The 21,809-nt window shown below is 58.3% G+C and overlaps 1 protein-coding gene across 5 annotated transcripts in view; it reads left to right on the forward strand.

Annotated features, from left to right (window-relative positions):
* LOC133343070 (LIM and calponin homology domains-containing protein 1-like) overlaps positions 1 to 21,809 on the forward strand; it is a 39,442-nt gene that overhangs the window by 4,010 nt on the left and 13,623 nt on the right. For 3 of the 5 annotated variants that reach the window (XM_061552539.1, XM_061552540.1, XM_061552541.1), the window contains exons 4-8: positions 9,959 to 10,056; positions 15,908 to 15,953; positions 16,425 to 16,532; positions 18,013 to 18,431; positions 18,966 to 19,253. In XM_061552539.1, coding sequence (XP_061408523.1) covers positions 9,959 to 10,056; positions 15,908 to 15,953; positions 16,425 to 16,532; positions 18,013 to 18,431; positions 18,966 to 19,253 — 959 coding nt within the window. The remainder of the gene's footprint in view (positions 1 to 9,958; positions 10,057 to 15,907; positions 15,954 to 16,424; positions 16,533 to 18,012; positions 18,432 to 18,965; positions 19,254 to 21,809) is intronic. The other 2 variants (XM_061552543.1, XM_061552544.1) reach the window with 1 other exon arrangement.

Here is a 21,809-nt window from a genome sequence, read left to right on the forward strand (position 1 = left end):
AGCAGCGCAGACTGGCTGCAGCTGTTGCGTCTCATTCACCGCGCGTGCCGACTTCCACATTCCTCGACTCGAGCCTGACACCAACAATCGATGGGAATCGATTGTTACGTCCGAAGCACAAGCATCGAATCGCATGTACAGGAATCGATTATTAACGATGTATATAAATTGCATGAAAATAATTTGTAAATGTTACGTTCATGCTAATGGAGAGAAACGGACAATACCAACGAGAAGAACAATACGAATGAGACGGACAATGCAAACGAGACAGACAATATGATGGATGAGAGCCTGACCACGCCGTGCGAGTCGTAGGGAGGAGGGGGGGGGGGTTACTTGACCATAATTCACCACGCTGGTCAGTGCGAGTTGGTTGGTGAAAGGCGAGCAGCATGGACCTGGGAGCATAGCGTCACAGCACAACAACGGGGGACGTTTCTGTACCGCCCTCTGCTGCTCACCACGTAGCAGAGAGACAGCCCGAACGAGGCAAGCATCGACATCGATTCTTGAATCGTAACACGGAACGATTCGGTGAAGGGGGGGGGGGATGAGTGGCTGGATCTTTACCCCTGTGAGCACGTGTCCATCACCCAAAACCCCCCCCTTTGCCCCCCCCCCCCCCCACTCCACAAGCCTCACCCCCTCACACCCCACACCCCCTCCCCAGAGCCGGGGCGGCTGTCACAGCTGAATTTGCCGTTTTGGCAGCAGCAGCAGAGGCAGCGGCAGCAGTAGAGGCAGCAGCAGCAGCAGAGGCAGCCGAGGGGGGTTTGTAAATGTGTGGACAGTTGGGAGAGAAGAGCTGAGAAGAGCAGAGCTCACGCAGAGAGTGGACACACAGCGCCGGGCTCGCCACAGCAGCAGCGCGGGGCCAGGTGAGGTGGTGGTGGGTGGTGGTGGTGGTGGTGATTGGTGTTTCACCACTCGTGCGTGTTAATCACTTTTGGTGGTTGATAAATGTTGGCGCGTGGTTGTTGTCTACTTTTGGTGGTGGTTGTTCACCACTTTTTGGTGGTGGTGGTGTGTTGTAAAAGTTGGTTGTTATGGTTTATGGTTGTTAGTTTTCATTCAATACATTTTGACCACTCTCGGCAATTGTTCGTGGTTGTTGTGAGTGGTTGTTGTTGTGCTTGTTGGTATAGGTAGTTATCGTTAGTAGTTGTTGTTGGTAGTGGCTATTGGTAGTGGGATGTTGTTGTTGGTAGTTGTTGTCGGTAGTAGTTGTTGGTATAGGTTGCTGTCACGACCCCCTCAGTGAACTTCTGCAGAACCGAGCCCTCATCACCGAGCCTCAGTGTGGGTCGATGATGAGGGCCATGTAACGAGGGGAGCGGTGGGAGTGGTGGTGGCGGTGGTGGTGCGCGGGCAGATGTCGCCGCTATTGTTCTGGCCGCTATTGTTCTGGCCGCGGGCTCTTTCCACGCTCCTCTCATTGTCTTGCGCCCTGCAGCTCCGTGAAAAATTAATCAGCTCAGGTACCTCGCCTCCTTATCCCCTGCCCAGCGCAGATGTGACAATGATGATGGTGCTAGTGGTGGCTGTGGGTGAGGAGGAGTCGCTGGCAAGGGCAATTTTCACGGTTTGTGGGGCAAGGAAAGAGCGCAGTGTTGTTGATGCGAATTTGTCCGCTGCTAAGTCTCCACATGGAGAGAGATGTTCAATGAGAACGAGAATTATAGCAGATGCGTGTTCATCGCTGCGACTGTTGTTGTGTCCTGGAAGACAGGCTCACATCGAGACACATAGACTCGCATAGGGACCCATAGACTTGCATAGGGACCCATAGACTTGCATAGGGACCCATAGACTCACACAGAGATCATGGATAGGGAATCATAGACTCAGCGAGCTGACGTCGTGCCCGTGGGCCCCGTGGCAGCTGCACCGCCTGCGCACGCGATAGCCACGCCACTGGGATACTCGGTGTGAGAGGACGGGTAGAGCTAAAGGCGCAGCCCTGAAGTTGATCGCTCTAGAGGCCGCTCTAGAGAGCCCCTCGAGATGGGAACGTGGCCCATTCTTCCAGGCCGGTCAGTCGTCTCGCCGTCTACGGTACACGGCTCTATGGTCAGTGGCAACATTTCCTTGCCATTGGCCCTGCTCACTGGGGTCGCACGGGCCTGAGGTCAAGTGGGGGAGCTTCACCTGCACGGGACGATCGGTGAAGCCGCGTGTGGGGGACGAGGGGGAGAGGGGTGGGGGACGAGGGGGGGCGGTTGAGGAAGAGGGGGGACATATCGGCTGCTGTAGTCGCTGTTGTTGGCTTTGTTGTGCGCGCACACGGACCCGCGCCTCTGTAGCAATCACGTGGTACCCTTTTGCGCGCTCACCTGCCAGGTACATGAACTCACTCCTCTCCCTCGTCTCTCACTTTCTCAGCCGCTCGCCCTCCCTCTCTCTCCCTTTCTGTCTCCTCACGTCCCTGTGCCCCTAACGCGTCCCGCATGGCGGGACCCCCGCGCCTGCCCACGACTCACACTACTCATGCAGCAGCACCGAGTGTGCAGGCGGTGCAGCTGCACCAGGCCACAAGGACCAGATGGGGGTTCCAGATACTGGGATATGAAAGGGGGAGCAAAATAACACGGGGGATGAACGTAACTCCTTGCGCTGAAGCCCATACCGTCTCCGTGTGAGTCCACGCGCCTCTATGCTAGCCTATGGATCTCTGCGTGACTCACTGGTCATCGGGCTGGACCCATCACCAGTCACGCCACACCACTGCTGTCCCCCCCCCTCCCCGGGCCCCAGTGACCCAAGCGCCCCGTGTCACCCTGTCTCCAGCGGCCACCGAGGGGGCCCCGTGGCTACCAGCAGTGAATCTGTGCGCCACCGCTGGGCCGGTCCCCTTGAGCACGCGGGCGGGGGGGGGGCACGCGGGGTGGGAGTTGTTGCTCAAATTGGCTGGCGGCTGCCGGCAGCGCAAGTGGGGAGGGGTGTGTGGACCGAGGCGGTGTCGGGTGGCAGAGCAGTTTAATAATAGCGGTGGAAATGCCAGCGATGTGAGCAAGGGGCGCGGGTCACGGCGAGAAGTCGCGACTTGGGGGGCCCATGGGGGGGGTGAGGGGTGAGGGCGGTGTGGGGGCGGAGAGGGTTGGGGGGGGGGGCCTTGAGAGGCTCGAGGCCCCGCGAGTCGGGCAGCGCCGCGCGGGCCCTACACGCGCTGGACACGGAGAGGTCACGGGGCAGTTGAACCGCGCTGCTTGAGGCGAGCCTGGCCCTGCTGATGAGACACTGAATGTGGAAACCGGTCCAGAATGTTGCTTGCGTTGAATGTGTTTTAGTTTTCTGTCCTTCCCCCGCACCTGCGATTAGCGCGGTTGACCACTGACGATGCCAAAGAAGTCCAACATACAGACATGGTCTACTCTCTCGGAAGGCCGTGCGACTATGCGGGAGATTTTGTTTTATAATTTACAACTTAGGTTGAAGGCGTTAATCAATTAGCTCTGTCCGTCTGTGAAGTGTGTCCGCAGATGATGCAATTCAGCTTCAGCACGAAGCAGAGGTTAAAGCTATAATGATCACACCGAGGTAAACAGGAGCCAGTGTCGTGCTAAAACAGAGGCCCGAGTGAGAATGTTCGTGCTGCTGATCGCCCGGCTACCGCGCCGTGCCCTCGTGAAGAGCCGACAGCCCACGGCCCTCGAGAGGAGCGCAGCGCCCTGGAGATTGACAGCGACAGTCCCACGGGGCAGATACGGGAAGTCTATGCCCGTAACTACACGTGGATGGGGGGGGGGGGGGGGGTAGCGGTTAGCGCACCGGGCTACGTATCCAGCGACCCGAGTTCTAATCCGGGCCTGGACTGTCGTCCGTGGCGAGTGATGCCAGAAATCGGTCGTGGGCAACCTCCCCACTATAAGGACCCGCACTTGCCAGCGTGGTGAAGTATGGTCAAGCAACACTCACGAGCCGCACGACGTGAAGCGACACTCAGCCAGCAGTGGATTGACAAAGGTTCGCCATGGCGGTGAATCCCGCAGGATGAGTAACGGAAGAAACAATGTCTGGAAGCGTGGCGGTGGATTGAGGGAGGGGGTGGGTGTACTGGGGAGAGGGCGCGGGTATTATTTATAGACACATTCTGCGCGTTAGGGGAGGGGAGCAGGGGGGGGGGGCAGGGTTCGTGAGTGTGAGTGTGGGGGGCTCCAGCACACGCCCCCCTCCCTCTCGTCCTCTCCCTTCAGCCCCCTGGCACAGTCATCGCAGCATAGTACAGTACAACAATGGATGTTGCTGCAATGCTCTTTTCTGATAAAAGTAACCCCGGAACGACCCTCTCGACCACCACCACCGCCTGTTATATGGCAGGCGGATTGGGGGGCGGGCGGGTGGGGGGGTTGGTGTGTGGGTAGACTAGTGATTGGTTGGATATGTAGGTGTGTGGCTAGCTGTGCTGGGGGGGGGGGTGAGTCGGTAGGTGTATGGGTGGGTAGGCGGTGTGTTGGTGGGTGGATGAGTGGGTCGGTGGCTGGGTGGCAGGCTGGATGGATGGCTGTGTAGATGGGTCGGGGGTTGCTGGGTAAGTGGGTGGGATGGTAGATACGTTGGTCAATGGGTAGGTTGGTGGGTGGATAGGTGGGTGGATGGGTGGGTGGGAGGGTAGGTGGCGTGTTTGATTCACGGCTGGCTCATGGCGCGGCGCTCGCTCGGTTGCGCACGGTGGCTGTGCCCGTCGTGCTGACGGGGAAATCGTTGACTCCCGTGGTCGGCGTGGAACGATTTTTCCACGAGACATCGATTCCACGGGGAGCCAGCGCCGGGGGACGGGGTCAAGGAGAAGTTAACAGCGGTGAGGGTCGCAGGGACCCGAGTTGGCATCCTGATCATTGCTGATGATGACGATTTTCATCATCATGATCATCCTCATGACGTTGATGATGATGTGGATTTTGTGCAGCCCCTATGTCAATCCGCTGCTGGATGAAGGCCCTCCGCACGCCTTGCCGGCCATTCCTGGCTGTCTGGCCATACTTCACCACGCTAGTTCAGTGTGCGTTGGTGAAGAGGGGGGGGGAGGCGGGGGGCGGAGGCTACGATGGGTCCCATGGATCTGATGTGAGCCGCGCACAACAATAATCGAATCTGAAAGTTGTCATGATGGTAAAGTATGGAGATAAAGGGAGAGAGGCGGGGGATAGGAGGAGGATAGGAGGGGGGGGGGGGTCAGATTTGTCGGTGTCAAACAAAAACGTTACCCACCAGGACGAGAAGCAGCAGCAGCAGCCAGAGAGGCGAGCCCCGAGCTGCGCGGCAGCAGCCCGGGGGAGCAACCGAGGGGAGCTTTGCCCCCCGGATGGAATCGCGAATGTGGATAGAATCGTTAAGGCCACGATTTTTCTTCTACTCGTGAGCATGATGGCAGCGGGAGCAGCAGTAGCAGCAACAGCGATGTGGCTCTAAAGCTGAACGCCAATGGTGAGGTCCGCTGCTGCTGGCCACGGCGAGAGGGATTCCTGAGAGAGAGTTCGTGTCGTCTCGCTGTTCCTCCTCCTCCTCCGAAGGAGCCCAGGCCACGTGGGCTCACTCTGACTAAGGGCGCGAGCGATGTTGACGCACGCTCCTGAGCGATCAGGTCCGCCACCCAACAGCGAAGCATCCCAGCGTTTCCGAGAAGTCCCCCCCCACGCCCCCTCCCTCCGCGCCTCCCCCCGCTGCCCCCCACAACGTCACCGGAATAGATCCTCTGTGTCACGGCGCGAGACAGAGGCGAGCGCGACACCACGTGGGCGCTCCGCATGGACTGCGTGGTTCGAGAGTGACGGGTTGGTGGACCACGCACAGACGTTGTGTGTGGAACTCTCCCCCATGGGCGTCGAGCGGGAGCCGTGCCGGGCCTGTCTCGCCAGGAGAATGCAGTACAGCAAGCATGTTGAATCCACCTGCTCCTTCTGTATGGGATCGAGCGTTACCCCCCATGCACGCACGCACGCGTGAGTGTTGCCCACGTGCAAACATCCATTATTAGCAGAGAGCACCTTGACATGTAGAGGACTGCAGAGCTTGGGACGCCGGTTCATCCCGTAGCTGCTGCAATTCCCGCTCGTCTGTGGCTCTTCCTCCCTGCCACAATGTGGCTATGACGCGGCAAGATATTCTCGACGTTCTTTGTGCAGAGATTTAATACGAAATCATGGACACATTCACAAACAATAATAATAATAATACAACTGTTCGTCTGTGCGTGCCTCATGGGGTGGGGGTGGAGGGAGCGGCGGGGGCCACGCGCACGCTTGTGAAGATGACCCCATAGGAGCTCACGTTGAGCCTGGAGGTGCGCTCCTGGGAGGTAGCTCCACCCTGGAAGAGACCCGGGGGAGGATCCACATCGCCTGGCACCGACCAGAGGATCCACATCGCTTGGCAAGACAAAAACAAATGAACCAGCGCCAAATGGTTGTTGCACATTGACGTCATCATCGCTCAGCACTCCCGACGACAATTGTAGGATCGAAAGCGTTTACGTAATCCATATGTTTGCATGATTTATAATATCCGATGTTACACATGTTAACATCAATGTGAGGTGATTAAAACGTTAATTTATATGCCGGCAATTTTGTTTCCCAAAATTAGTGGAAAACACATTCCTGCGGAGGGAGCTGGTAGGGACGTTGGGTTGCTCGGTCAATGGCCAGGGTCAACGGCGGCGTGGTGTATTCTGCAAATATGCCCGACTGAGAGGGCGGGCACAAGCGGGCGTGAGTAGGTTAAACGTTGACTTTTATAAGGGCACCACGGGGTGACCAGCCCCTCCCCACCCAGCCCCACCCCTCCCACCCCCCACCGAGCCGCACCCTCCCCACCCAGCCCCTCCCCACCCTCCCCACCCAGCCCCTCCCCACCCTCCCCACCCTCCCCACCCAGCCCCTCCCCACCCTCCCCTCTCCACCCAGCCCCACCCCTCCCATGTTTGGATGCACGACGGACGGACGGACACAATAATCCCCTGTGGGCTGGTGTAACCAGGAGGTTCCTACCAGTACTATTTTTCTCGCCCGAGAGTAATAGCTGAGTGAGCGTGAGAGTGCGTGTGGGAGAAATAGCGTGTGTGTGTGATTGTGTGTGTGTTATTGTGTGTGTTATTGTGTGTGTGATTGTGTGTGTGTTATTGTATGTGTTATTGTGTGTGAGAAATAGCGCGTGTGTGTGATTGTGTGTGTGTTATTGTGTGTGTGTGATTGTGTGTTTGTTATTGTGTGTGTGTTATTGTGTGTGTTATTGTGTGTGTGATTGTGTGTGTGTTATTGTGTGTGTTGTGTGTCAGAAATAGCGCGTGTGTGTTATTGTGTGTGTGTTATTGTGTGTTATTGTGTGTGTTATTGTGTGTGTTATTGTGTGTGAGAAATAGCGCGTGTGTGTGTTATTGTGTGTGTGTTATTGTGTGTGTTATTGTGTGTGATTGTGTGTGTGATTGTGTGTGTGTTATTGTATGTGTTATTGTGTGTGTGTTATTGTGTGTGTGATTGTGTGTGTGTTATTCTATGTGTTATTGTGTGTGAGAAATAGCGCGTGTGTGTGATTGTGTGTGTTATTGTGTGTGTGATTGTGTGTGTGATTGTGTGTGTGTTATTGTATGTGTTATTGTGTGTGAGAAATAGCGCGTGTGTGTGATTGTGTGTGTGATTGTGTGTGAGAAATAGCGCGTGTGTGTGTGATTGTGTGTGTGTTATTGTGTGTGTTATTGTGTGTGAGAAATAGCGCGTGTGTGTGTGATTGTGTGTGTGTTATTGTGTGTGTTATTGTGTGTGAGAAATAGCGCGTGTGTGTGTGATTGTGTGTGTTATTGTGTGTGTGATTGTGTGTGTGTGTTATTGTGTGTGAGAAATAGCGCGTGTGTGTGTGATTGTGTGTGTGATTGTGTGTGTGTGTTATTGTGTGTGTTATTGTGTGTGTGTTATTGTGTGTGTTATTGTGTGTGAGAAATAGCGCGTGTGTGTGTGATTGTGTGTGTGTGATTGTGTGTGTGTTATTGTGTGTGTTATTGTGTGTGAGAAATAGCGCGTGTGTGTGTGATTGTGTGTGTGTTATTGTGTGTGTTATTGTGTGTGTTATTGTGTGTGTTATTGTGTGTGAGAAATAGCGCGTGTGTGTGTGATTGTGTGTGTGTTATTGTGTGTGTGATTGTGTGTGTGTGTTATTGTGTGTGAGAAATAGCGCGTGTGTGTGTGATTGTGTGTGTGATTGTGTGTGTGTTATTGTGTGTTATTGTGTGTGTGTTATTGTGTGTGTTATTGTGTGTGAGAAATAGCGCGTGTGTGTGTGATTGTGTGTGTGTGATTGTGTGTGTGTTATTGTGTGTGTTATTGTGTGTGAGAAATAGCGCGTGTGTGTGTGATTGTGTGTGTGAGAAATAGCGTGTGTGATTGTGTGAGAGAGCATGTTGTGTTATTGTGTGTTATTGTGTGTGTGTGAGAGAAAATATGTGTTATTGTGTGCGTGTGAGAGAATGTACGTGTGTTATTCTGTGTGAGAGACAATGTGTGTGTGATTGTGTGTGTTAGTGTGTGAGAGAGAATGTGTGTGTTATTGAGTGGGGGGCGGTAGTGTCACGATTAGCGCGCTGCGCTTCGAACCTGGTGACCCGGGTTCGATTCCTGTTCGTGGCCAACATCAGTGAGGATTATCTGAACCGGTCCTAGGCCTCCCCTAGGTCGACTCAGCCTCAAATGAGTACCTGGTGCGATGTGTAAACATCGCCACTAGGAAGACAAAGGCGGCCGGGCGTGGTGTGGACCACTCACCCCCCTCGTGTGCCGTGCCGGCCTTTATAGGTGCTCGTTAACAGCACTTGCCCCTACAGTTTGCTAAGGCTATATGGGGGATCTTTGTTATTGTGTGAGAGAGAATGTGTGTGTGTTATTGTGTGTGTGAGAGAAAATGTGTTATTGTGTGTGTGAGAGAGAGTGTGTGTATGTGTGTGTTATTGTGTGTGTGTGAGAGAGAGACAATTTGTGTTTATCTGTTAGCACGCTGTGCTATGAAACATGCCACCCGGGTTCGATTCCCGATTACGGCCATCACCAGTGACGATTATTTGAACCGGTCCTGGGCCTCCCCTAGGTCGACTCAGCCTCAAATGAGTATCTGGTGCGATGTGTAAACATCATCACTAGGGAGACAAAGGCGGCCGTGCGTGGTGTCTGTTAAGGCTATACGGGGGGATCTTTGTCTTTGTGTGCGCGTGTGTATGCACGTGTGCATCTGTGCGGGGGTGGAGGATGGGGGGAGTGGGGCTGGTGGAGTGGTGCTCGTGGTGGAGGAGCCGGGGGGGCGGGGGGGTGGGCTCAGTGGCTCCTGAAGAGCCTCGGAGCACTCCACGCGCTCGGCTCGAGAGCTCCGCCACGCACAGCTGCTCCCGTCGGTCCAACATCATCATGGACAGCATCATCATCGTTATCATTAATATCATCGACATCATTAACATCATCGTCATGAACATGATGCCCATCGTTCAAATTAACACCATTGACATACGCAATAACGTGTATGTATGTTGAACTTCTTTCGCGCCGTACGTAGCCAATTGTGCTAATCGGAGGTGCGTGGAAAGGGCAAAAAACGAAACATCATCATGAATATCATCATCGTCGACGTCAATGACATCATCATCGGTAACATTATCATTCTAATCATAATCATCATAGTTTTGTGATCACCAAAAGTAAAGTGTCAGGGCGATGGGGTTGGGGTCAGAGAGAAGTTATCCCCACGGGCGAGGCGCGCGTTGGGGTCAATCGGCCCGGCGCCTCTCCGCCCCCCCCCCCCCCCAGCGACTGGCGCTGGGGGGGAGGGCGGAGAGGGGGCAGGGTCGTGGGAGGGGGGGGGGGGCTGAGCCACCGCGTGTGTGCGCGTCTCTCTACCCCCCACCCCTCTCCTTGCTTCACCTTCGTCGCCCACCAACCCCCACTCCCCGTCTCTCACATCCCCTCACCCCCTCCCCCCGCAGGGGTTCCACCGCGCGTTCCGGAGCGGCTGTGCACGCCTCGGAGTGCGGAGCTCCCAGCTGTTTGACCCCTGCTGTGACCTGAACGTCGAACCCCTCACGTACGTGACCCCCCCTACCCCCTCCTCCCCCCACCTACACACGAGGACTCCCTCGCGTGCGATTACTCAGGCACCTCTTGAGCACGCTCTCACACTCTCTCTTTCTCTGACACTCTCACACTTTCACACGCTCTCTCTCCCTCTCACGTACTCTCTCTCTCTCACGTACTCACGCTCTCTCTCTCTGTCGCTCCCACGCAAACACAGGCCACTCATGCCGCCCGCCTGCCCGACTGCCCCCTGGCATATTACATAACTGCGTCCCACAGCCAAGGAGAATGCCTCATTTATATTATCGAGGGTGACCTTTCTATTAACAGAGGAACGTCTCAAAGAGCCTCTGAGACTCTTTTTCCAGGAGTGTTCTGCTCAGGCAGAAGAGTCCGGAGCTCTTCTGGCTGAGCAGCCCTTCATCTCGCCTTGGCCTCTCCTCGCAACGCCCCTTGGCAGAATCATACCAATATCCATCTCTCCGTCTCAACCAGTTTTCCGTACAGTCACGTGGCTCCTGCGTGGCCAACCCCACTCTGAACACCCCCCCTCTAACCCCGCCCCCTGTGAAAACAGACGCTGCTCCGCCTCTGTATGGCAGCGTCGAGGCCCCGATGCCTCGTCTCTCCCGACCCCTGTGCTCCCGTTTCTCCCTTCCCATCCATTTCCCCTGAGTCGCCATGCTCTCTCTCTTCTTCTCTACTCCCTTCATTCCTGCCACGTTGTATTTTCCCTTTAAATTGCATCCTTGATGCTACTCCCTTTCCCGTGGTGTAGCCACGAGTGAATGTTGCTGGTGAAGTACAATAATAGATAGAATAGGCATATGCCTTGTATTCTCGTGGTAGTGCCTTACGCCATAATCTATACTCGGAATTAAGCCTAGCAGCGATCCGGAAAATATCTATTGAGGAATGAAACTGTGGTTCTGCTACATTGGAATGTTTGGCCGTGCATTCCACGAATGAGAGTGACGTGTTTGATTAATGGGCGATGTTCTTGCATCTCCGCCGCCTCTGTCGAGCCGTCAGTGGTGGGGTGCCACCTGGGTACTGCCACCTCTTCCAAGAGGGGCCCTCTCCAGTTCTCTCTTGTGGACACTTCTGCCGCCTGCAGTGGCGTGAGCACAGCACTTGCAGGGCTGCGCTTGCACCTTTTATGTCTGTACCCTTGGAGGACCACGCTGGCTGTGAAACACGGTCCTCAGGCCTCAAGCGCGATATTGGGATGTAACTGTAACAGTTCTCGGCGGTCGGGCTGAGACTGTGGGACGGCCGCGTGATCTGGCATGGGGAAGGGAGCGACGGCACTGGCTGTGGTGAGCGGTAGGTCACCCTAAACGCCACGCGCGCTCGCAACTTTACGAGGTCAGGAGGTCACGCGGCGGCGCTCCTGTCACCTCACCCCCGACTCACAGCCCGTCCTGCCCCTCCACCTCCACCATCCACTCACGATGTCCTCCAAAGACAAAGATCCCGCGTATAACCTGGAACATGCTGTTGGGGCAAGTGCTCTTGACAAGCACCTCTATGAAGGCCGGACACGGCGCACGGGAGAGGGCAACACCACGCCCGGCCACCTTTGTCTCCGCAGTGCTGATGTTTACACAGCACTCCAAATACTCAGTTACTCGAGATAGAGGAGTCGGCCGAAGTGCCGGTTGAAATATCCGTCGTGAAGAGGTCATATTTGGTCGTGAGCGGGAATTGAATCCAAGTGGCCGGGTCCGTCGCGCTGTGCGCTGACCACTTCACCACCGCTGCCCTCGACCCCCAGAACACGACGCCCCGAGCCCCCCCCCCCCCCCCCCCTCTCAGCATTGAGCTGAGCGCGGTGATCCCAACTTCTCTCTTCCCTCCGAGTCAGTGATGGGTCCAAGGTGGGGGTCAGAGGAGGGGCGCGGTGGTGATGGGGTGGGGTGCGACGGGGCCAGCAGTCCCTTGAGACCCCCCCCCCCCCTCACACATGAGTAGAATGTTGTGTATACTTTCCAGAGAAAATACGTTGAACGAGGTTGTGTTGTTGCTGTTTGTATTGTTAATGAAGTGCCCTGTTTAACAAGCTCCCCATTAGGGACCGCTCACCCACTCCCCCCCCTTTGCTTCGGTCGTGTTGTTGGGGTTGTTGTTGCTACTGCTGCTGCCTCTGTAGGTGACCTCTGCAGCTGCTGCTGCCGGTGTTGTTGCTACTGCTGCTGTTACTGTTGCTACCGCTACCACCACTGCCACTGATGCCTCTAAAGCGCTCGCTGTGTTGGATCCGCGCCTCCCCCGGTGATGTCACGCGCGCCGTGGCGCGCACAATGTCGCCTCTCTCCCGCCTCCTCCCCTGGAGCTCGTCCCCTCACCCCACGCCAATCGCGCGGCTGCCCGCACAATGGCACAAGCTGGGGGGCTGTGCTGGGCATGGGGGGCGGGTGGGGGGGACTTTTCCACCGGCCCCTGCCACGGACCCAGGCCGCACTGAGCGCCCCTCCACCCTCACCTCGAGCCGTCACGTCGCCACCCCGCGCCGAACACTGCGTGGCTGTTCGCCAGCGACCGACAGCCACCGCCGCGCGCGCCCGCGTAACGTTCAGGCCGAGCCGACCTAGGGGAGGCACACGCCGCCCACACCGGGCCGTGACGCGCCGCCACCGCAGTGTTCATTCGCTCTCGAAGTGAGAGGGATGGAAAGGGCAGGAACCACAGACGAGCGGGGAGGCAGCAGTAGCAGTCGGCACGAGCAACACTTGCCCGAGCTCTGCGGTCCTCTCTATGTTAATATGTTTTCTACAAAGCATGTGGTAGGAAACCGGAGCACCCGGATAAAACCCACGCTTTTCGAGGGGTTTGACAGGAAAACTCTGGACTGATTTAGACACACAGTGTCTAATCAGCAGAGTTCCTGCTATTCTCCGCAACCTCGCTAATGATCGTTTTGAGTTGTTAAGAATTCTAATAATGTCTTTATCCAGCGCCGTGTCATCGATTTAGCTTTTAACAAGGGAGCTGAATGAGGGAGGGACCGCGCGGTCCGGGGGTGGAGAAGCACTCGGAGTGCCCCAGGACACGCGGAGCGAGACACCTGTCCGCGTCGCTCCGGGAGCGCCAGTTCGAGGCTGTGCGCTCACGCAGAGAAATAGAAACAGCCACCGGCACACGCACGAAAACAAAGTGCACCCCAAAATACACACACACACACACGCGCACGCGTGTTCCTGGCCATTTAAAACACACTGCTTGGCCAGAAAACACAATCTAGAATTGATGATATCCGATGGACGAGACCAGTGACGGAATGGCAGCCAAAGTATGGAACGGGCCTGACAGGGCGACTACTGTGGAGTGGATATACAATAGATGGGGATGTTGAGAATACACGCGACAATCTGTGGCATTGGCGGGCACGTCAGAGTCAGAGCCCCGCGTCTGGGTTGACCCAAAGGCTGGAGTTGACCCATGCCCTGGACGAGGGAACACAGTCACGTGGTCCCATGTACCACGTCGCGTCTCCTCCCGGCTTCCCTCTGCGCTTCTCTTATCTCGTCTGCTCCTCGCTCATCCGCTCCTCGCTCATCCGCTCCTCTCTGCCGCTCTCACCTCTCCTTCCATCTCTTTCCCTCTCCGCCGCTTTCCACGCGCTCGAGTTTACTCGGCGGCGCTGGCTCGACTCCAGCCACTGTCATCATCCGTCCGCGCGCGCTGGAATGTTAATGGCTGGGCCCAATTAGCGCACACGAGATGACGAGGTGGTGTTGGGGGAGGGGGAGATGTGGTGAGTGGCAGTACAGAGGAAGATAATTCTCCCGCAGCTGTGTCGAGTGATGTAGATGATGACAGTCATGATGATGATGGAGATGACGGTGATGATGATGATGATGGTAATGATGATTATGGAGATGACGGTGATGATGATGGTAATGATGATGATGAAGATGACGGTCATGATGATGGTAATGATGATGATGGTGGATCATGTTGCAGCCACGCACGCGTGGGGTTTTCTGCGGCTGCTCCGGCTTCCACCCACACCGATGAACGCTCATCACTTACATGATAACACCTTCACTTACATGATAACACCTTCACTTACATGATAACACCTTCACTTACATGATAACACCTTCACTTACATGATAACACCTTCATATATCTATAGAGGGCCGCGGAGCTTGAGCAAATGTTGGTGGCATCGGCTCATCACGTGGCTGCTGCTGCCTTACAGCTCGCCTGTGGTTCCTCCTCCTCATGGCCCTTCTGTCAGTACGAGAGTTTCCAGTTAAAAGTAATAATTGTCTATTTTTTATGATGATGATTCTGCACCGGTCGTGATTACTCCGCGCGCGCACCGCGCTGAGCCCACAAGCCGCGGGGAGGGTGCCGCCCAGAACCCGTGGCTCCTGGTGGCAGCTCCTCCTCCCGCACCCCCACCGACAACCCCTACCCCCAACCCTCCCGCTGCCCCCCACAATAATGTCACCACACGCCTCTCGCTCTCCCGTGCGAGCTCTCGGGGGGAGGTGCCGCAGTCGTTAGTAGGCTGCACCACGATTCCCTCCCATGGCAGCCCATGGCCAATACCAATGAGGTTTAACGGAACCGGTATTTGGCCTCCCCCAGGTCGACTCAAACTCAAATGAGTACCTAGTGCGGTGTGTAAATATTGCCACTGGGGAGACAAAGGCGGCCGGGCGTGGACCTGGCCACCCACCGCCTCGTGTTCCGTGCCGGCCTTCATAGGTGCTCGCTCACAGCACTTGCCCTAAACGTATGTTAAGGCTATAAGGGAGATCTTTGTCTCGTGTTTCTCTTGTACCGCGTGCTGATCGGCATCGATGTCCGACGTTTTTTTGTTCGCGTTGAACCAACGCTGCTGAATTGATGTCCTCCCAACGATGCCGCGTGGCTGATGGGATGTGTAAAGAAAGCGCTTGAGTGTTTGCGACGCCGAAGGAGGGACGAGTGCTTATTGCTTTTGTTCCTCACACTCTCCACGACGACGCTCATTCATATTTTGTGCTCGGTTTCTGGTGACGCGGGTTCCTCATGGAGCCCCCCACCCTCTGCCCCCCACGCCACGCCTCCCCCTCCCCCCGCCTCCCCTCCCCTCTCCCCCCGCTCCCCCTCCCCTCACCCCCCGTGTGTATTTCTGCCATCGGAATTGGGCACAGCTGAGCGGAGAGCAAACATTAATTTTAGGTGGCGGTATAAATTGTGTTTCTATTTATTCGGGGATGATGCTTGGGTGGTGAGCAGCCCACGTGGCTGGCAGCCCACGTGGCTGGAAACCCAGCGATATCGCCCTGCGAGACTCGATCTCTCGGCGAGGCAGCTACAGCAACGGAGCGACGCTTCTGAAGCTACCGTGGGCCCGCCGACGTCCACCCAGCAGTCGCCATAACTGGGTTCAGCAGAGTGAAGGTCGACGAACGGCGATCTCCACCTTCCCGCGTTTGGCTCGCATTCCGAACCTCGTCTCGCCCGGTTGACGCACAGCTTCTGTAATGGGCTCTCGCCGTGACACGGTATGAGGGTGGGGGCTAGGCCGGGGGCTGGGGGGGGGCAAGTGGAGGATGTTGGGGTGGGGGAGGTCGACGTGGAGGGGGATGTCACCGCTCACACTCCCCACTGGTTGCGAGTAACACGCGCGAGTGTCCATCACTCCGACCCCCCCGTCCCCCCATCCACCCCCCCCACACCCCCCCCCACGCCCCGATGCCTGGGGGGGGGGGGGGTGGACGATCGGTCTCCTCGTTCGGGGCTACCCACGCCGCTCACTCACGTGGCCGCGGCGGGACCTGGAGTCGAGCTTTGCGTGTGGTTCGTCGCCACTGACGGCCACCGCCGCTGTTGTGTGCGTGCGTGGTTGCAATTCGCAGGGAAGAGGATCAGGAAGAGGAGGAGGAAGAGAGGAGGCTGAGGAATGTGAGTGTCTGCACCCCCCACCCGCCATGCGCGAGGCTTCGCCTCTCTCACGGCTCAGTAGAGACGTCACTGAGGTGGCTGTCAATCTTGATGGAAGTTGCTTTAAGGATCGTGTCACGGCGCGCTGCGCACGTTGACACGTGGCCCTTTAAGAACGAGGCGAGCCCTTCGTCATTTCTTCAACGTCGGTGTAGAGCGGACGCAGCGGCGGACGAGGCTGTAGTCGCGCTGCGGATGAGGGTGACGGGAGGGGGGAAGAGAGGGCCTTGGTGGACAACCGAAGGTGACCGCGCGGGTGACAGAGGCCGCAGATCTTCACGGCACTGGTCACGGCCCCGTGACGCGGCGTGCGGCGCGGCTGGCGATGACGCGGCACGTCGGGGGACTCCTCGCAGGGGCCCCCCAATCTTCAAAGCACCCCCCCCCAGAGCCCCCCGAGCCCCCCTCTCACGCCCGCCCCTCCGCCCGCAGGTGCTGACCACCATCTACTGCCTGGGAAGAGCATCCGAGAGCGTCAGCGGTGTCCCCCGTCTCGACGAGGGGGTCTTCACAGGGGTCCTCACGGGGGCTCTGGGCGAGGTACGCGCCGCGCGTCCCCTTCGCGCGTCCCCTCGTGTATTCGCTGCTGGATGAAGGCCGCCCCACGCCGCCTCGCTCCTCGGGGGCCGCTGGTTTGCACTTCGCGCTGGCTCTGTGCGGGGCGTGAAGCGAGTGGGAAGCCCACGACTATTCAGATATCACTCACCACTGATGTCAGCCGTGGACGCGACTCGAACTCGGATAAGCGTGTACGCAGTGTAGTGCGCTAACCACTGTGCCACCGCTCCCCTCCCTAAGTCCTCCAATCCATTAGTCTCGAGACTCGTTTAGTCGAGAGAGTCCTGCGTCACTAGGATGTGTGGCCAACTCGACGAGTCAGGGTCTGGCTTCGTGCGGGAGGAACCCCGAGAAAACGCACGGGGAGACACGCGAAGCTCCACACTGTTCGACCTTTTAAATGCGACAACCCGCGCACTCCCGTTAACCGCGCTCCGTCAGAGGCGGCGAGCCGTCGGGATTCGTCGCAGTGCCGTGGACCGTGAAGGGCCGAGAGGGAGAGGGGAGGGGCTGCGCGTGGAACTCACTCGGAGCGCGCGATTAGCCGAGGATTGTCGGCTTTCTAAATGCGGGACACGGCCTGATAAGCGTTCTGGACGTGTGTCTGGGGGAGGGGGGGGGGGGGTTGGAGTGGGGGGAGAGAGGAGGTGGGGGGGAGAAGAGGAGGAGGAGTAACGGGAGCTAGAGAGGGGGGGGGGTGCTGGGTGCCGCCGCCGCGTGGCTATGCTTAGCGTGCCGCTGCATTTAGACTCGCTGCGTGGCCGCGTTCCCATGGAGCAAACCCGAGCCCCGGGCGGACGCCGGACGGACCCCTCACAAGAGGCGCCCCCCACCCGACCCCCACCTTCTTCCGCGCATCTGTGCTCGTTACAGGTGACGCGGGAAGGAGCGACTTCAACTCCCCACGAGATGTAAGAGTTGAGTGGCGAGAGAGGGGTGGGGGTCAGTGTGTAGGGGGGGAGGGACGCGGGGGATAGGGGACACTTTGGGGGGGGGGTGGAAGGGTGAGGGGGGTAATTGGTTCGCGCTCAGCTCTGCGAGGTGTGCGGACCGCGCGGCTGCTGTTGAGATGACACCGAGCGGCCCCACGTGACACTCGCGACGACGAGTTGTGTTGTCACGTGACGCGCGACGTGTGCCACGCGGGCGAGGAATGCGCGTGTCCCCACACACCTGTGTTACACCCCACACACCTGTCACACTGTACACACACACCTGTGTGGCACTGTACACACACCTGTGTGACACCCTGACACCTGCTGTTTGTGTTTAGTTTGTGGTCCTTCCCCCGCACCTTCGATTAGCACGGTTGGCTACGTACGGTGCGAAAGAACGTAAACGAACATATACCGGCTCACACCGTCACGCACACCTGCCCGAGACTTTCTCGCGCTCCTGCCGCCCACCTGAGCCGTGACGCTCCGGCGCGCGCTCCTCCCCCTCACTCCCTCCCCTCGCGCAGGACCCGAGCGTCACCCGCCCCCCACCGGGGCTCCACCGCGACCCGGAGTCCCCGGGCTCCCCACGACCCCCCGCGGCGTCGCACGCTCGCGGCCGCTCCTACGGCTGCGAGCGGAGCCCCTCGCCCGCGGTCCCCGGCCACCAGGCGCCGAGCGCCCCCGCGGCGTCAGCGAGACCCGACGCGGCCCGGTGGGGCGACGACGACGACGACATGTCTGCCAGGCGCTCCTCCTTGGGCTCCGAGCCGCGACCAGCCTTGCCCTTCAACCAGTTCCTCCCGGGCAAACAGACCCAGAGTCAGCCCGCGGGGCAGCAGCAGCAGCAGTCGGCGCCTCCAGGGCAACCCGCGCACATCCCCGCGCCGCTGCGCCGCAAGCGCGCGGACGTGAGGCCGGAGGAGGCGACGCGGCAGCCCGAGAGGTGAGTGGCGGCCACCTTCCCCCTGGCCTGCGGCCCTCGCCCGCCGGGGCCCAGGTAGGGCCACGGTCGCGGTCGATCACGGGAATTCGAATACCGTAGCTGGAGTGGGGAAACAAGGTGGAGGCTCGGCGTATAATGTGGTGAGAGAGGGAGGGAGGGAGTTGTGATGAGGGAGTTGTGGTGGGTCGCGTGTGCGGCGCATCTGGAGGCGAGCGGTCGAGGGGAAGCCCCGAGGCCACGGGGTGCAGCGCCGTCTGTCGGGGGGCTCCTTGAAGGACTTGACGAGTGTGCAACACGGCCTCGGGTCGGCACGGGATGAGGCTGGGGCATCATCGGAGGGCGAGTGTGGTCACTGAAGCAGCTGAGGGGATCTAGCAGAAGGAAGGAGGCCGCGGCGAGGTGCGATTGGCGTCGGCGACGTTGGCCGTGGTGACCTCGCCATGGCCGTGAACGCGGTGCATGAGCCGCAGGGGCTCGCGGCTATCCGAGTGACCGCTCCCCCGCGTCTGCCCGCCCCGCCGCGCTCACGCACAGACCCGGAGCGCCGGGGGCGAGGGTGGGGGCCGGTGTGGGGCCTCCTTCCCCGGGGGTTAGCGGGGACTGGCGGCTGGCGCCCGCGTGCGAAAGCGGCTCCGAGTCGGAGGGCGAGGTTCGAGACCCGGACCTGGAACGTGACGACCTGGCGGTGCGCGCTCTGCACGTGGCCGGGAGGAGCCGCGGGTACACGGGGCCCGTGGCGCTGCCCCACGCCGGTCCCCGCACCGTGGGGCCCTTCTGCGGCGGCACCGGGAGCGTGACCCCGACGCCCGGAGGAGCGACGAGGTCAGGATCGGCGCTCGGGCATGCGACTGTCTGCGTGGTGGTGGCCGTGGCGACCGCTGCCTCCCTGCATGATGACGATGATGGCGTTTTCCAGCTGGCCTTGTTATTCGTCGCAAACGTCGCTGTAAAGTTTCAAGTTTCAAGTTCGCTTTGGTTTGCCGCCTGAAATGTCGAGAGACCAGGGCGAGTCTCGTTTGCAAGAGTGATTTGGGTCACCAAATTGACAAAAAGCAAAGCGAATACAAAAACCAGAACAAAGACGACTGCATCACGTGAGGAAAAACATTCCCTGCAGCTCAACTCGGATAACAGCACAAAATTACAAACCCATGCGACACACACATTGACATGAAACCAATACATGGGGTGACTATTGTACTAATATATACACACACAGACGAGGATACTTATCAAATATTCACGCATGTGTCAAGGTGAAGTGGGACATCAGCAACATCGACGTTTGTGGCCAGAACACCGCCACCACCATCACCACCGCCACCACCACCACGACCACCACCACGACCACCACCACCTTCTGGAGGAGGTGGCGACGTCGTCATCTTAGGGCGCGTCTGTTCGTAGCGCTCAGACAACCGACGTCGCTTTAAGAAATAAAAACATCAGCTGGAAAACGCCTCGCGGCGTCGCCTCTGCCTCGTGTTCCGCGCTCGCTGCTGCTGCTCCTCCTGCTGCTGCTGCTGCACGTGGTACTGCTGCACGTGGTGCTGCTGCACGTGGTACTGCTGCTCCCCCTGCTGCTGCTGCTGCTGCTCATGCTGCTGCTGCTGCTGCACGTGGTGCTGCTGCACGTGGTGCTGCTGCTCCCCCTGCTGCTGCTGCTGCACGTGGTGCTGCTGCTGCTGCACGTGGTGCTGCTGCTGCTGCACGTGGTACTGCTGCTGCTGCTCATGCTGCTGCTGCACGTGGTACTGCTGCTGCTGCACGTGGTACTGCTGCACGTGGTGCTGCTGCTCATGCTGCTGCTGCTCATGCTGCTGCTGCTGCACGTGGTGCTGCTGCTGCTGCACGTGGTGCTGCTGCTCCTCCTGCTGCTGCTGCTGCACGTGGTGCTGCTGCTCCTGCTGCTGCTGCTCATGCTGCTGCTGCTGCACGTGGTGCTGCTGCTGCTGCACGTGGTACTGCTGCTGCACGGTGTGGTGGGATTTGTCTCGAGTGCCGTGGCGCCGCGCGCGACGACGGGTTCCGGGCGTGACCTCCTGACCTCTGCTGACCTCGCGCTCCTCCCGTCACCTCTGCGACCTCAGTGCGACGGTCGGCGCATGCGCGGCGGCGACGGCGGCAGCCCCGCGCTGCAGCTGGAACAAAACGCGACCGCACCTGGTCGCGTTTCAGTTCTAACAAGACGGTGATTAGGCCGAATTTAGGGGTTGGGGGGGGGGGCAGTTTGATTGCGTCATAGGTATGTTGCTTTACGCTGTGTTGGATATCGGCAGCGGTGGTCACGTGAACCCGCTGCGTCCGAGACACGCGCACGAATCGATCCATTGCGTCGCGAGCGCAGCTATCGAGATGATTCGACGTGGAGGCACCACCGCGAGCATTCACTCTCAAGACACACACACAGGGGGCTGCCGGCTGTCGGTGCCGGGGTCCAGAGAGGGCAGTGAAGGGGGGAGGGTGTCCCTGGGCGCGACATAACCACACACGTGGGGACAAGGGGACGGATAGGTTTTGTGGTGAGGAATGTCGCTATTGAGAAGGGCCATTGCCCGAAACGTCGCCTGTTATATTTACCCAGATTAACGGCAAACGCAGTGTTGTTATTGACGGACGTCTTAGTGTCGATGTTGTTTGTGCACCATCGCTACCAACACGAGGAGACAAGTTGGGTGGAGAGATCGCTCGAACACGACTCGGCTTTTGATTGGCTGCTCTGCTCTATTTCCGGCCATCAGGGGGATGCTCACCGCGGAGTCTCCCGACCCGAGCCCCGTGCGCTGTGATGCTGCATGCGCGACCCCTGATGCATGCGCGAGCTCTGATGCATGCGCGACCCCTGATGAACGATGCTGCTGCGGCTGCTGCTGATGATGATTCCCGCCGGTGGTGTCGCCGCCCCCCACCCTCCCCACCCCCATCAGGGCCCCCATAGTTGTGAGAGTCTCTTGGTGCATAGAGCCACGGTAATTTCCACGTGTTATTTATGTTTAAATTCACTGCTGAATGAAGGCCACCCCACGCCGTGTCAGTCATGGGGGTGGTTTGACCATACTTCACCACGCTGGTCAGTGCGCTTTAGCGAACATAGTTTTGGGTGGAATAGGACCGGTTCAGATCAATCTTGTCACTTGCATTAGCTGTGCCCGGGAATTGAACCCAGGTCGCCGGGTTCGTAGCAAAATACAACAATTACTTCCAACCCCTGAGTAATGAGCTTGGTTTTATAGAGGTTTGAATTTCCGTGCCTCATCCAACGCACCCGCTCCCCGTCTCTCGCTCTATGAACTATGATATTGGGCAGCAGTGGCTGGGCACGTGGCCTGTAAATACAGCACCGTTCCGTGGAGGAGCCGTACCCTGGCTGACCAGGAG

This window comes from Lethenteron reissneri, chromosome 16, assembly GCF_015708825.2.
Source record: "Lethenteron reissneri isolate LAM-NWPU_2019-01 chromosome 16, ASM1570882v1, whole genome shotgun sequence".
NCBI classification, from domain to species: domain Eukaryota; kingdom Metazoa; phylum Chordata; class Hyperoartia; order Petromyzontiformes; family Petromyzontidae; genus Lethenteron; species Lethenteron reissneri.